At 33.1% G+C, this 16,481-nt stretch overlaps 1 protein-coding gene across 2 annotated transcripts; it reads right to left on the reverse strand.

Moving 5' to 3' along the window:
* Positions 1-384: 384 nt before the first annotated feature.
* wbp1lb (WW domain binding protein 1-like b) lies at positions 385-14,967 on the reverse strand. Of its 2 annotated transcripts, none has more exons than XM_051126797.1 (4): positions 14,664-14,967; positions 6,258-6,357; positions 5,765-5,926; positions 385-2,163 (listed from the first exon to the last, which is right to left on the reverse strand). In XM_051126797.1, exons 1-4 carry the CDS (start codon positions 14,721-14,723, stop codon positions 1,460-1,462), a joined length of 1,026 nt encoding a protein of 341 aa, XP_050982754.1. In that variant the 5' UTR covers positions 14,724-14,967; the 3' UTR covers positions 385-1,459. The 2 variants fall into 2 exon arrangements, with proteins under 2 accessions (XP_050982754.1, XP_050982684.1); XM_051126727.1 differs by having other exon boundaries at positions 6,258-6,360; positions 14,664-14,966.
* Positions 14,968-16,481: the final 1,514 nt, after the last annotated feature.

Consider the following 16,481-nt stretch of genomic DNA (forward strand, 5'->3'; position numbering starts at 1 on the left):
TACATAAATTCTAAATCATAAACACCTTAAAAACATCTAATTCTACAGACATATTGCAGATGAGCAAAAGCTCTAAAAAGTCTGTTTTTGTTCCAGATGTAAATGCAGACATCAAATAGACGTCTCTGTGATGTATGCATGCTATCAGGGTTGTAATTCACTTCAACCTTTTTGAACATTATGAATGATTATTTTATGTTCAAATGTGCGTAAGGAATTGGAAGCGAGCACAGTATTATTGCATTCGGAAAATCTCAGAATCGATGCAGAATTACTTGTCGATTTGCGATGCATCGATTTATTTTTCCAGCCCTACATCTTAAATTAAATAAAAAATATTTTAAAAAGCTAAAAACACACCTTATGTGCATTCTTTTTTCATCATTTTGTGGTTTTTTTTTTTTTGTTGTTGTTGTTGGTAGAAAAGGTATGACGCATCTTTCGTTGACGCATCTAATGTCATAACTACGGTGACTCAACTCATAAATATGAATCTCCCAGGTGTACCTGAACGCACCATAGAGACAGAGCGGCGCGTCATAATTGTCAAAATTGTCACGCGACAATCTAACTCTCTCCATTGACTCTGTATTTTGGGAAGTTGCCTCTTTGTCATTTCTGATTTATAACAAAAAACAGAACAATCTCTAAAAGCTGCTATGTGACAAGGTGTACAATAAACAAGCTAAAAAAAAACAAAACAAAAACATGTGTTTAAGGACACCAAAATAGAGCGCAACGTGTCATATTAGTCTGAGAACGACGCCCAGTGGAGGGAAACATAATTGGCGACAGGAAACATTCATTATTTTTAACCATGTCAAAGGATTATTTCACCACCCTATGTGAAACTGAGAGGAGGAGATATATTGAGAAACTATATTTTATTGATCTATGTCAGTGTCCTTTTTGTTGGAGAAACCCAACTGAATGGCCCAACGTGAAATACCCTGACATCTACAATTATTTGTGTCCTTAAACACTTTTTATGGGGGGGTCAACAACATATAAAAACATAGTTCTGGGTTTTTTAGCTTGTGTACTGTACACCTTGTCACACAGCAGCTTTTGAGCATTGTTCTGTTTTTGTTACAAGGCAGAAAAGACAAGGAGGCAGCTTTCTGCAATACAAAGTCAATGGAGAGGGTGTGGGCATGGCCTAAATGCACTCTGTGTCTATTTTAGCACCACATGTATTGTCTGGAGAAGCACGTAGAGCCCATTCTTGTGCACTTTTGGGCTTTTTTTTTTAACGGCGTAAAGAGCTACTCTGTACATAAATCAATGCAGAGAGCATTTGTTGTTTCGATCACACACTTACAAACAAATGTATATATTGTGCGATTACTCGGCAAAAGACTGCATACTGCAGCTTCCCTGTATGTATGTCCTCCTTTTATTTTTTTACCATCTCACTCTTTTTATTTATTTTTTTTCCCCCACAGTAATGTCACTAACTTTACGATTCTGTGTTACTATGTTGTGGACCCTCTTGTTCATTAACAGTATGTACATAGAGGCAAACAGGTTGAGGTTGGGATTGGGGTGAAGGTGATGCACCACGCTCCAGCCTGTTTTCTGGGGACAAAAGTCCCTGATTTTCTTCTTCGTAAGAACGAAGACCACATTCCTCACAGAAATCCTCTGCGTCCTCTTGGTCCTCCTCGCTCAAAAGCCCCTCGAATTCTTTAGGCTCATGGCTCTCCAAGCCTCGTCCACAAACACACACCTCAATCCCAGAGTCCCCCGTAAATCTGCGGTGCCTGCCCAGAACCCTCTCTTTCTCGTCAGGCATCGCCACGTTCCTGAGCAGCTCCTTCCTGCACTCGTTCTGTTTGTCCGTGCTGGTAGGTTGCTCTATGGGCAGAGCGCTCTGTGCGGATCTGCCCCGCTCTAACTCGATTTCGCCTTTGCTGTCTTCTTTCTGGTGGTACCCGTTAGAGGTGTGGATCTCCTCTAGGTTGGGTCTGGAAGAGAGCGTGTCAGATGCAGGGGGCACTGGTGTGGTCTGTCTGGGTGTGCAGTGCGCATCCTGTTGGTCAGTGGTTAAAGGGCCCGTGTAGGTTGGAGGGCCGACATTTAAGGCACTATATGGAGGAGGGGGCGTAGCAGGCCGATGCACCGCCTCCTCATATTCTGGAAGGAGATAGTTGGGTAGGAATCCTGAAAGAGAAAGAATGGTGGGAAAATGTCTGAGAACAGCTGGGAGAACATGAAGCATTCATAATTAAGACTTTGTTTTGGCTGAAGAGCCAAACCTGCATGACTTTCTTTGACTTTCTAATAAAAGCCCATTTCTGCCACAGAAAAATAAAAAAGACATTCATGAGATAAAAAGTCAATTATGTCATAAGAAGTCATTCAAGTCAAAATTATAAGAAAAAAAGTCATTATTATGACATGAGTCTTTGTCAATTATGACATGTAATTTAAACTCATATCATAATTATGACAGTATTTCAGTTTTGACTTTTTTGGATCATTTATATTATAATTTTTAACTTTATTGTACCTAATAGTCTTGATATTTTATGATGACTTGTATGTCAATATGTACAGTATGTCAATTTTGACTTAGTATCTCAATCATACCAGCATGTCAGGTTTAAATTTCTGTACAAATTATATCATAAATTTAATTGTTTATACCGTAATTATAACATAATTATTTAGTATGCAATACTTTTGACTCATAATAATGACAAAATGTCATACTTTTGACTTTTAAAAAAAAAATTCTACTTCTAAGACTCAGTTTTGACTTCATAATTAGTATTTCATGATTTCAACATTTGATGTCAATTTCAACTTAACTCTTTGATTTTGATGAGTTTTGAACTTTTTGACCATTGAGATTTCCTGTGAAATATCACTTTAACAAGATAATGTACAGCACAATTTTTTTTTTTATTTAAATATGTACTATTTTTAACAGGCTGTTAATCCACAAAACTCAAAATTTAAGTTCATAAGCTCGTTAAATCAACAATCAGCATGATTCATCAGATTTTGTGATCTGGCCTTGATCCATGACTGATCAAAACAAACTGTACTTTATCACAGAATGTTTAGTTTTGTGCTTATAACTTTAAATTAAGCATTAGGGGAGACCAGGAAAATTGTTACATCGAACATATCTGTTCTCTCTATGTTTTTGACAACATAAAACATAAATGAGAAAGACTGAATGAAGATTACATCATGATTGTGAGGTCGGGTGGCTGTGCCAATAATTAGGAAATACAAACTGGGTCATTCCATGTTAAATCAACCAAATTTCAGATTTTTGATTTTGCTAATATTTTTACTGAAGAAAGATAAACGTGTATAGTGGTGTCAAAATGACAACTTTCACCTGAGATTCAGAGAAAAACTTGAAAAGTGCTCTTTCCATATTTGCAAGTTCACTGTTGGCACATAATGCGACAAAGATTGCTAAAGTCAAGAGATTTTACTAATAGACTTGCCAATCTCTGCATAAAAATAACATTATGACGCTGCAATCTTTCTTAATCATTTTAACCCCCTGTAATTTGGCTCTGAATCCCACATGAAAATTGTCATTTTGAACCCACTGTACAAAATAGTGAATTACTCAGTAAATATACATCCATGACATTTAATATTTTGGCTTTCATCGACATACTTTTACTAAGCGTTATTTAAAAAATGAATAAGTAAATAAATACATTTGCAAAATAAAAAAATTGAGCTGGGGACCTCTGGCTGGGTTGACACAGAATGACCCACTTGTATAATTTTATTTTTTAAATATGTAATTAACATATTTTGATTAAAGTATTTGGCTGAAGACTGATCAATATAATTTAATAAGAACACAAAAATGGGTCACTGTGGTTTGTTTGTTTTATTTAGAAGGAATGCTATATTTATCAATGTATAATAACAATATAAATCCACTTAGTTACAATGCTTTAGAGTTATACTGCAACAGTGCAAAACACCAAACCAAAATCCACTCTTACATCACATGGCTCTCACTGAGATTCACTGTGGTCTAGTGGTCACAGTACAGTACAAATCTACACTGGTCTCTGATCAGGAGGTCAACCATTCCCAGACCCACCCAACATTTAAAAAAAAAAAAAGAAAAAAGAAAAAAGACATGAACCCAAGAAAAAGCAGTTATTTTACAGCCACTATAATCAAACCCAGTGAAGCTTTATATCTCTTCTACAGGGTAGGTAATGTATCTTCAGCTAGGTTTAGAATTGTGTACACTTCAGTTTCAAGTACTATTGTAAGTAAGCATTTATATGACACTATCTTAAGATTAAATAATTAAAAAAGCCATAAATGACAAAGCAAAGAACAACTGATGTTGTTATCATCATGTGACGTGCCTTCAGCGTAAACTACGGGTCTTTTGTTCTAACATATCTTGACTAGATTAGATTAAAACGTCTGTATGTCTGTATAGTACAGTGTATCCTTAGTCACTGAAATGTGTGTCTATTTATTAATCTTCTAGACTTTTCATTTTCTAGATTTGTCCAGTGGTTCTTAGAGAACTGTGGGATGCCTCACAAAAGTTGTTTTTTTTTTTTTTTTTTTTTTTTTTTTTTTTAAATAATCAATACTTTTTTTAGAATTAATTCTTTAAAACTTTCTTTCAGGAAGGACACAATAAGCTGTCAAAAGTGACAGTAAAGATATGTTACTAAAGACCACTATATTAAACAGGTGCTGTTCTTTTGAACTTTCTATTCATTATAACATCCTATGGTTTCCACAAAACATATGAAGCAACATAAATGTTTTTAACACTGATAAAATAAGAAATGTTTCTTGAGCAGAAAATCAGAATGATCATTTGACACTGAAGACTGGAGTAATGGCTGCTAAAAAATTCTGCTTTGCATCACAGGAATAAATCACATTTTTAAAAAAAAGCATTAAAATAGATCAATTATTTTAAATTGTAATAATATTTTACAATATTACTGTTTTTACTGTATTATGATCAAATAAATGCAACCATGGTAAGCAGAAGAGGATTCTTTTAAAAACCTTACAAAAAATTGTCATACAAATTTCATTGTGATGAAAACATTTCACTCCCAATCCAAACACATACTTAAGTGCTTTGAAAGAGATATTAAAAATTATAAAGCGATATACTAATATTAACTGTTGGCATTAGCTAATATTAACTGAGAATATGTGATTAATTCAATTAAATCACATTATGTAATTAAGTAGATTAAATGTTTTACTCCCAACTTTTACAAATCATTTGATTGCTACTCTACACAAGCACTCACAATATCAACATTATCTAGCAAATGAAATATTTCTTCTACATATTGTAAATATATAACGTTAAAAGGATAGTTAAACCAAAAAAATCAAAATTCTGTCATTAATTACTCACCCTTATGTGGTTCTAAACCCATAAGACCATTCATCTTCAGAAAACTAAATGAGATATTTTTGATGAAATCCGAGAGCTTTCTGACCCTGCAAGTGGTGCTTAGTTGGCTCTTAGTTCATCGTCTGTATATTCTTTAAAATGTAATAAAATATCTTAATTTGTGTTCCAAAGATGAACAAAGGTCTTATGGGTTTGGAACCACATGAGAGTTAGTAATTAATGACAGAATTTTCATTTTTAAGTGAACTAGCCCAAGTCAGTTTTATTTTATTATTATTACTTTATGTTTTAAATTCATTTTTGCAGGGATTCTGCTAAAAGAATAAAAGTAGCAAAAAAAAGAAGGATAAATAAGAATGATGACATTACTGAAGTAGAAGGGCAGTGAGGTTTGGTTGTGAACCTCTCTGTAGGCAATGAGGTTGATCTCATGCTGTCGCTGTTGTTGCTGCAGTCTGTGTTTGGTGCGACGATGATGACAAACACAGCAGCAGCTCAGGATGAAGATGATGGCCCACACCAGCCAGAACCCTGAAAAAAAATAAACCACATGGAAATAATCCGGCATAAGAACCAACCAATTATTTCTTTGTACTCTATACTGTTACTTAAACTGATTAATTCCTTCTAGACTAAAGCCAGCTAATGTACAAATGGTCAAGGATTTGCAAGCATCGCCATTTTTACTCCACAGAAGCTCAAGCATCTTAAAGCTTATATTTTGTTTAGTTATTCTGAGCCTCTTAAGGCTTGGTCTCATAAATTCTTGCACAGCAAAATTCCACATCTCGATGGCAGGAAATTTATCTGATTCATGTTGACTGAATTTTAAGTTTCATTTCATCATCACTGATGTACTTACACCAGAGTTCATAGTAGTAGCTACAGCACTGGGACTCTCCACAACAGTGTCCCGTCTCACACACGTAGCTTTTATTATTCACACCCTCACAGTGAAGTACCTGCTGGAGGAAAAAGAAAAAAGAAAGAAAAAGAAAAACAGGATACAAGATAAATGTCTTGTGGATTATTCAGCATTTATCTCTAAAACAGCAAATTTTAAAGGAAGAGTTCACCCTAAAATGAAGATTCGCTTTAAGTGTACTCACCCACAGATCATCCAAGATGTAGATGAGTTTGTTTCTTCATGGAAACAGATTTAAAGAAATTTAACATTACATCTACTCATCACTGGATCCTCTGCAGTGAATGAGTACTGTCCGAATGAAAGTCCTAACAGCTGCTAAAAACATCACAATAATCCACAAGTAATTCACACCACTCCAGTCCATCAGTTAACATCTTGAAAAGCTACATGTTTGTAAAAAACAAATCAATTATTGAGATGTTTTTAACTTCAAACCGAGTCCTCTATCCGTAATATTGCTTTCTCACTGCAGAGGATCCATTGATGAGCAAGTGATGTAATGCTAAACTTCTCCAAATCTGTTCCCATGAAGAAAAAACTTATCTACACCTCGAAACAAACTTATCTACACCAAGCCTGCATTTATTTGATCCAAAATACAGCAAAAGCGGTAACATTGTGAAATAATTTTAACATTTAAAGTAACTGTTTTCTATGTGAATATATTTTAAAATATAATTTATTTCTGTGATCAAAGCTTCATTTTCAGCATCATTACTTCAGTCTTCAGTGTCACATGATCCTTCAGAAATCATTCTAATATGCTGATTTGCTGTTCAAGGTACATTTATTATTATTATTATTATTATTATTATTATTATCATCAATATTTAAAACAGTTGAGTACATTTTTGTCAGAATTCTTTGATGAATAGAAAGATCCAAAGATCAGCATTTATATGAAATAAAAAAGTTTTGTAACATTAAACACTATACCATTCAAAAGCTTGGAGTTTATTATTATTATTATTATTATTATAGAAATTAATACATTTATTTAGAAAGGATGCTTTAAATTTATCAAAAGTGATGATAAAGACATTTGCAATGCTACATAAGATTTCTGTTTCAGATAAATGCTGATCTACTCAGCTGTTTTCAACATACAAAAAAATAATATATGTTTTTTGAGCAGCAAATCTGAATATTAGAATGATTTCTGAAGGATCATGTGACTGGAGTAATGATGCTAAAAATTTAGCTTTGAAATCACAGGAACAAATTATATGTTAAAATATATTTAAATAGAAAAGAGTTATTTCAAATAGTTTTTGCTGTACTTTGGATCAAATAAATGCAGGCTTGGTGAGCAGAAGAGACTTATTTAAAAAAAAAAAAAAAATATATATATATATATATATATATATATATAACTGTTTTAACTGGTAGTGTAAATTGTCAATACATTTTAATTTTTGAGTGAACTATTAAACTTTAAAAAAAAAAATAAAATAAAAAATATTATGGTAATATTATGTTTTGTACAACTTATACCTTATGCCTACCATGGTATATCAATAATGTTATTATTAAGCATAATGTATATATTTTGAACACAGTATATAGTTATTCAATACCACTGTATTTTCATCTTACACCGTCACTGTATTATTTTACCACAAAAGCACATGCAACTGTTTACAAATAGCATAATGACTGAGTTTAGCTCATTTTAAGCAGCATAATCCAGTGATGAACTATTCACTCTAAAACACAATGCCATATTTCAGTGCAATTTGTGTTTTACAGTAAATAGGTTAATCATCTGTGTGAAATAAAACAACAAATTTGGCAGGTAAAACCCTGAATCCAACAAACATTTTACCAGAAATAAGAATGTTCTGAAATGAAGAAAAATTAAATGATTTTTAGTTTGTTGCATCAGAACATTTTTATATCATTCTTGAAAAATGTTGTAACAGTTTAAAAACATATTTTTCCTACACCTTAAATACATGCAAACATCTTAATCATTGTTTTCAAAAAATCATTATAAACATATTATTCAAGATAAAAACATACTACTTTACAAATATATTATCACTGCATGATTTTCACAACTTGAAATGTTAGATCTGCAGAAAAAGCATCATGTCAGTGAACAAAGCACTGGCCCCAAAATCCAAAAACTCTTGTTTCATGTCAAATCCAAATTTAGAAGAACAAAAGCTGCCTGAACATTTCATATTTGATAGTGTCACACTGTCGATGTTGTGCACAGCAAAACCTAACTATTACTTAACCTTTTCAATCAGCTTTCTTTCTCTTTGTAAAGCAAATCCAGTTATACATTAAGCACATCCAGTTACCATCAAGAATATAAAGGCTGCAGGTAGACAAGCAGAAACCTTCAAAAAGGCATGTTTGTTTCATTTCATGAATCAGTTAATGATTAAATAAGAAAGTTAGGTTATCCAGTTCTCTACCATTCTTGTCTCCCGCTGCAGTATAGACATGATACTCCTTCAGTCCTTCAGCCTTGTGAAAGTCCCTTCAGCACAACAGTCATGATACACAGCAGAGGAACAGGGGCACACACACACACACACACTTTACTCAAAGGCCAGGGATTGGTCTACGGAAAATTACAGGCAGCAGAGGAGTGTAAGGAGGACTACATTATAATGAGATGCTCCCTCAATATGCAAGTAGACAGCTCAAAATAAAACAAAGAGGTAACCAAAAAACAGTGTTTTTTTTGTTCTGTCTGAATGTTTCAGATACTATAACATACCTAATTGTCCTTCATTTTTTTGTTCAGTCTGCCTATAAATGTTAAAAAAAAAAAAAAAGTAAAGGGCTGCTCCAATTAAAAAATATATATATTATATTATATTATATATATATATATATATATTTTTTTTTTTTTTTAACGAAAGTGACTTTTTATATATATATATATATATATATATATATATATATAAAGTCACTTTCGTTACTTGAAATAAATGTTCACTGAAATAATAAATATAAAATAATCATAAAATATAAAACAAAATCACTTATTTTATTTAATCTAGTTTCCAAGGTAACATTTTTCATTATCATTCAGCTAAATGTTTATGTACTTAACATTATGTACTAAAATAACTAAACTAAAACTAAATTAAAAATTCATAAAAAATAATAATAAAATATTATATTTTTGTCAAAGACTACATTAAAATCACTCATGACCGTTTCTAAGAGTCATACTACATCTTGAAATATATATATATATATATATACACACATATAATATATGAAATAAAATATTTAATAATACAAAATAATATATATATATATATATATATATATATATATGTATAATGTAAAAATAAAAAAAAATTATTTATATATATATATATATATATATATACACACACACACACACACACACACACACACACGAAACGTTTGGGAGTGTTTTAACAGAAAAACAAAAACAAAACAAACAAACATTAAATTGGCATAACATATATATGGCAATATATGATATTTTTATATATATATGATAATTATATATGATATTTATATATATATATATATATATGATAATTTTGCTATGTCAATATCCTAACAGAGCAAAAAAATGGTTAGTCACGATTAATCGATTCAAAATAAAAGTTTATGTTTGCATACTATATGTGTGTTTACTGTGTACATTTATTGTGTGTATATAACTACACACACGTACACGTCATTTATACATTTAAAAAAATATATTTGTATGTATGGTACATATTTGTATGTAAACACTTGTATATAATTTATATTATATATAAATATAAATATTTTACATATAGAAAAATAACATTTTTCCTTAATATATACATGTATGTGTGTGCATTTACATATACATAATAAATATACACAGTACACACATATAGTATGCAAATATAAACTTTTATTTTTAATCGATTAATTGCGACTAATCGTTTTGCAGCTCTATATACTAACAAATAAAACAAATTATAGTTGCCAATATACATCGAGCTTCTCTTGCAATTTTGCCAATTTTGTGAAAGGTACTTTTCATACACAAGAAGTGTGCTGAAACCTGGACACATAAAGCGGTTGCTGTGGTAACAAACAACAATACCTTGCACAATACTTGCTTGCTGACTTGCTTGACTAACATTTATTTTAGGAATTATGTTTTTAATAGGCTATAGAGTTTGTACTTTCTGGTCCTGCACTGCCTGTTGATTTAGCAGATTTGAATAAATATGTCAATAGCCAAACATAGATTAAAGGAACATTTACATTTAATATGCAACGATAATAATGTAAGGCAAGCACATCCCATAAAACCTGTTAAATGCATAAACTATATTATAAAATATATCAGACATAATTAAAAAATATTGATTGTAAATACGGTTTTTGACATTTAAATTCCATAGAATTTATGGTGCATTCATATATAAATTGATATATAAATATATTTAAGACATTAAAATCATTTTATGTAAACAGTTTTTAGTTTTGAAGTGATGCATATTAGGGTATTGTGTCATGTACAGTATTATGTTAAGTTAGTGATGTGATGTTTTGCCTCTGTGTGGGCAACATTGGTTAATGAATGTCAGTTCACATTGTTTATGGACGGCACAAATTTGATCAACTTTAAATCAACATGACCATCATTTTAACATCTTATATTATAATGATGTATCAAGTATAAAAATCAGTAAAAGCAGCAGATTTAAGTAGATCATAGGCTGTTAAATGAAATACAAAATATACAGGCACCAAAATGTCTTCCCGTAATGCCTGAAACATTGCCGAAATATTGTTTTAAGACAGACTTTCTAGCATCCACAGCTGCCAATTTTTGCCACACAGTTTACACAACACAGTCATTACCAAGCTGTCCACCATAAAAGCCTTAAAAGTCTAGATTCAAGACCAAAGTAGACATAGAATCCCAGAAATGTCTCCGTCCTGCTGAACAGGTCAAGTGTAGCTCCATGACCCTGTGCCTTTTCCTTGAGAACATTCTTTTCAAGGACTGTCACAGCACATTGAGTGTATTATTTATCACTAACCACAAACATCCACAATTAACCAATGCTGACTCTGCACCATGAGACTGGACATGCTGTTTCTGGATATCATTAAACACACAGCGACCCAAAACAAGTATTTGGACACTTAAGCCAAACAGAATGAATCACATTCCACCAAATACTCAATATCAAGCCATGTGGAATCTGCAAACAAATGATGCAAGACCTTTTCTCAGAATGAATTCTGCTTTTCTGGCCTATTTTTGCAACTACTTTCAAGCAAATTGTGTCAAGGTCATTTTAAGTCAATGTGAAGTCTTAAGCGCACAGAGTGACCACATACACTCTTGAAAATAAAGGGTTTTTTTTTTACAGTAATGCTACAGAAGAACCATTTTTGCAAATAAATAAATAAACATAAATAAAAAAAGGGAGAATTACACTTCTTAGTGTGAACTAATATGAAGAGGCTTTTTACTCTTAAAAACAAACTTTTGTGTCATAGAAAGGTTCCATTGATTTTAAAAAAATTCTTAAGGAAGTAAACCTTTTTTTTTTTTTTTTTTTTTTTTTCAAATAAATGCCATTTGGTTTTACATTTTTTCAACAGTGGCCAAAAGCATGTGAGCAACATGTGAGGGACGCATGTAGACGTTCACAGACTGAACAAACTATTTGCAGCTGTGGACATTCTGCCCATATCCGGTTTCGGTGCTAGAAAACATTAGATTAGAAAACTAATTCAAGTTTAATAGGTTATAATGAGATGCTGCTGAAAGCAGCAGATAATGTTGGCCAGTCTAATAACGATACTTGACTAGCCAACACTGTTTTCCACAGTCTTAGTGAGAAGTGGAGTATCAGAGACAGCATATGATATGGTATTATATGATAATCCTGTACTAGAACTGGCTACAGCCACTTAAAGCAGTTGATTGATTTGGCCATCGGTGTGTAATATTAATCCCAGCTTTCATTCTCTTCAGCAATGTCAAATATCTTAATAAATAGCATAAGAGATTAATACTAACACTGAGTCAGCTAAAACTCAGTCTTATGGGTAAACATGTGGTTTTAATTCTTATTCAGAGGGAGGAACTGATCACAAAAGCACGCGGTATTACACAATACACTCTTAAGTAGAATCCTGTTGCAGCTTGCAACTGATGAGTGATGTTTATCTTCAGATTATGTAGTCGTCTGATGGACCTACAGTCAGTTTGTAGTTTATCGACTTCAGTACTGTCATGATCTTGTGAGTGATTTACAGGTTTTGTGACATGATTTTATAGGAATTCCAAATGCTGACTAGTCCTGTATAGTAAAAAGCCCTTTTACAGTCGAGGTCAAAAGTTTACATACACCTTGCAGAATCTGCAGAATGTTAGTTATTTTACTTGTTGGAAACGTTACATTACCAAAATAAGAGGGATCATACACAATGTATGTTGTTTTTTAATTTAGTTCTTGACCTGAATAAGATATTTCACATAAAAGACATTTACATATAGTCCACAGGAGAAAACAATAGTTTTTTTTTTGTTGTTGTTGTGTTCATCATCTGTTGTTGTTTGTTTAGTGATAGTCGTTCCCTTGAGTCCCTTGTTTGTCCTGAGCAGTTAAACTGCATGCTTTTCATCATAAAAGTCCTTCAGGTCCCACAAATTCTTTGGTTTTTCAACTTTTTTGTGTATTTGAACCCTTTCCAACAATGACTATAATTTTGAGATCCATCTTTTCACACTGACGACAACTGAGGGACTCATATGCAACTGTTACAAAAGGGCTAAATGCTCACTGATGCTTCAGAAAGAAACACAATGCATTAAGACAACTTGTGGAAGTGATGTTTGTTTAAGAACAAAGAAGTTTTTTGTTGGTGTATTTTTCTCTCACACACTATTTTCTCTCCCGCACAGATCCAGACATGTGTCAGTCAATCACTTTTTCTCAACTTTGCATTTATACACTGACAAATGACAAATGATACCCTTGTAAAAAGACAATTAAAGAACACAACTTAAAAGACAAAAAAAGTTCAATGACCCCAGCAACCCTATAGGAACTTCAAATCGACAAACAAGATCATCAGAACCTGCTCATGTCCTTTAGGAACAACTGTCTCTTTCACTAAAAGTTTCCTAGCATTGTATATTTCTTTTTGAACTTCAATTACATCCAATAAAAAAGAATAAAATGACAGTTGGACCTCAGGACCAGTCGATGAAAAGACACCAGTATCTCTATACACAATCATTCAATCGTTTCACTAGATAAGACCCTTATTCCTCGGCTGGGATCGTGTAGAGCTGCACTGAAATTGCAATTTCAACCCACTGGTTCCAACTGAAGTCCACTATATGGAGAAAAATGCTAGAATGTTTTCCTCAAAAACCTTAATTTCTTTTCAGCTGAAGAAAGACATGAACATATTGGATGACATGGGGGTGAGTAAACTATCAGGAAACTTTCATTCTGGAGGTGAACTTCTCCTTCAAGCATTAATATTCTGTTTATCCAGCTCTGTAAAACAGAACAAAAACCTACTTTGTACTAACTCATCGCCAATCAGGGAAAAAAGAAATCACTCAGCACATTTTAATGATGAATTCACTTCTTTGAACTACAAGCAAAGATATGAGCACTATCTTCACCAGTGATAACAAAATCTATAGACCTTTGCAAAAGAGAGAGACATCATACTTGTGAAAGACGTATTAACGTTGGTAGATTATTGACTGCTTCAACTCAATTGTTGAATCAGCCGTTATATTGAACGTATATATAGTTATTATAAACACATGCTGACTCATTTATATTCACAACATAACTAGTTTTAGTTTATTCTAGTTTAAATGTATCCCTTTAAAATGTGTAACAGTTGAATTGTTAGCCACTGCTAACACTGTACACTTTTGTTTACTGAACTTGGCCCATACTTACTCTCAGGCACTGTCTCAAATACTTGGGAGTCGCCTACCTAGACAGCATTTTGGCCATCATGTTATGTGAAAAAATGCTGACTAGTAAGCAGCCAACCACGATTTGAGACACAGACCTACACTTCCGTGACCTGACGCAAGACTATTGGTTAGCACGCAAGGCTTGTAACAAACAGATGTATCAGATTGCAAAAGAAATACAACGAAACTTGACCGCTGTTAAGAACATAACCTGTTAAAATACGCTACAAACTGTGGATAAAAGACGCAAAAAAGTTCAGTCGGCGAGTCAACAAGTGGTAGAGCCCGCAGCGTGCACCAAATCCCAACGGTATAAATAAAGTTTGACACAAACAACCGGCATGACATATGAACAAGTTGAACAAGACATGTAAGACTTTTCTCACCTCATAGACAGTGGCCTCGGTGGGGTTGGCAGATCCAGCGATATATAAAAACAAGCCCATTTTAAACAGGCTGATAGGACATTACAATGTCTCAGTGTTGACTTTGGTCACAGCTCAAGAGTTGTAAATATACGTATTGTACGTAAATCGTACGAAAGCATCAAACGCTCTCGTTGCTCATGCACCGCCCGCCTTCTGCTGTTATTGGGACATGAGGGGAGGCACAGCAGTGGAGCAGCAGCATGAGCTCCGTGCCACTGGTTGCCCCCAACTATTACACAAGCGAGTCCCTGCGAACTGCAGTTCAGGCACAACTGGGTGTGGCGCAGTCACATCCTACGCCATGTGCGCAACGTGATGATGGGACAAATTGTGCCCCGATCCACCCACCGAGGTAGCGTACAAAGCAGTAGTCGATTTGAATCATCTTAGTAACTCGATTCATTTGAATCAGTTTAGGAAAAAGATTCACTTTGAGACGTTCATTGACCATTTCTTTGGATAACATCGAAACGCCAAAAGGGGGCGATACTGTGTTAATTTATTTATTTTTAGGTCATAGACCTAGAGCTTACAAGCTTAGAACCACCAAACTCAGCCCTGAGACCTTCAGAGTTCAGACTGTTCTGACTTGTGTTGCTATATCTTTTCAGACTGATCCGACTTACGGTTTTCCTAAAAATGATGATTAAAAATCATAAAAATCCCATAGACTTCCATTGAAGTAATGTTCAAATGAACCAAGACTTTTCATATTCCAACTGTCAAAATCTAAACTCCAAGAATCCTTTGAGACTCCATCAAGATTCCCTTCTATGTGCTATATTTCTAATCCATTTAAACTCATTTAAACTTCCACTCCAATATTTCTAATCTATCTATCATGCTAGTAATTTTCGAATCCTGCTAGCAACATGCTAGTAATTTGCTAATCATGTTAGAATCATGCTAGTAACTTGCTAATCATGTTAACATGCTAGTAACTTGCTAATCATGCTAACATGCTAATCATGTTAAATTGATGCTAGAATCATGTTAGTAATTTGGTAATCAGGCTAAAATCATGCTAATAACTTGTTAATCATGCTAACAACATGCTAACATTCTAATAACATGATAATCATGCTAGAATCATGCTAGTAACTTGCTAATCATGCTAACATGCTAATCATGTTAAATTGATGCTAGAATCATGTTAGTAATTTGGTAATCAGGCTAAAATCATGCTAATAACTTGTTAATCATGCTAACACCATGCTAACATTCTAATAACATGATAATCATGCTAGAATCATGCTAGTAACTTGCTAATCATGCTAACAATATGCTAGTAACTTGGTAATCATGCTAGTAACTTACTAATCATGTTAACTAGATGTTAGTAACTTGTTAATCATCCTAACAACATAGTAGAATCATGCTAGTAACTTGCTAATCATGCTAACATGCTAATCATGATAAATTGATGCTAGAATCATGTTAGTAATTTGCTAATCAGGCTAAAATCATGCTAACAACATGCTAACATTATAATAACATGATAATAATGCTAAAATCATGCTAGTAACTTGATAATAATGTTAACAAAATGCTAGTAACTTGTAATAATGTTAAAAACATGCTAATAACATTTAACAACATGTTAGAATCATGCTAGTAACTTGCTAATCATGCTAACAATATGCTAGTAACTTGGTAATCATGCTAGTAACTTACTAATCATGCTAACTAGATGCTAGTAACTTGCTAATCTTCCTAACAACATAGTAGAATCATGCTAGTAACTTGTTAATTATGCTAACATGCTAGCAACATGCT

The sequence above is a fragment of the Labeo rohita genome, chromosome 1 (assembly GCF_022985175.1).
Source record: "Labeo rohita strain BAU-BD-2019 chromosome 1, IGBB_LRoh.1.0, whole genome shotgun sequence".
In the NCBI taxonomy this organism is placed as follows: domain Eukaryota; kingdom Metazoa; phylum Chordata; class Actinopteri; order Cypriniformes; family Cyprinidae; genus Labeo; species Labeo rohita.

What these genes read in the sequence shown, in the direction of transcription:
- wbp1lb (XM_051126727.1), bottom strand. Translation starts at nt 14,723, where the DNA reads ATGGGCTTGTTTTTATATATCGCTGGATCTGCCAACCCCACCGAGGCC. An exon ending in CCGAGGCCACTGTCTATGAG is followed by an intron (nt 6,361 to 14,663) that starts GTGAGAAAAGTC and finishes TTTTTCCTCCAG; the next exon opens with CAGGTACTTCACTGTGAGGG. An exon ending in CTCACTGCCCTTCTACTTCA is followed by an intron (nt 2,164 to 5,764) that starts GTAATGTCATCA and finishes TTTCTCTTTCAG; the next exon opens with GATTCCTACCCAACTATCTC.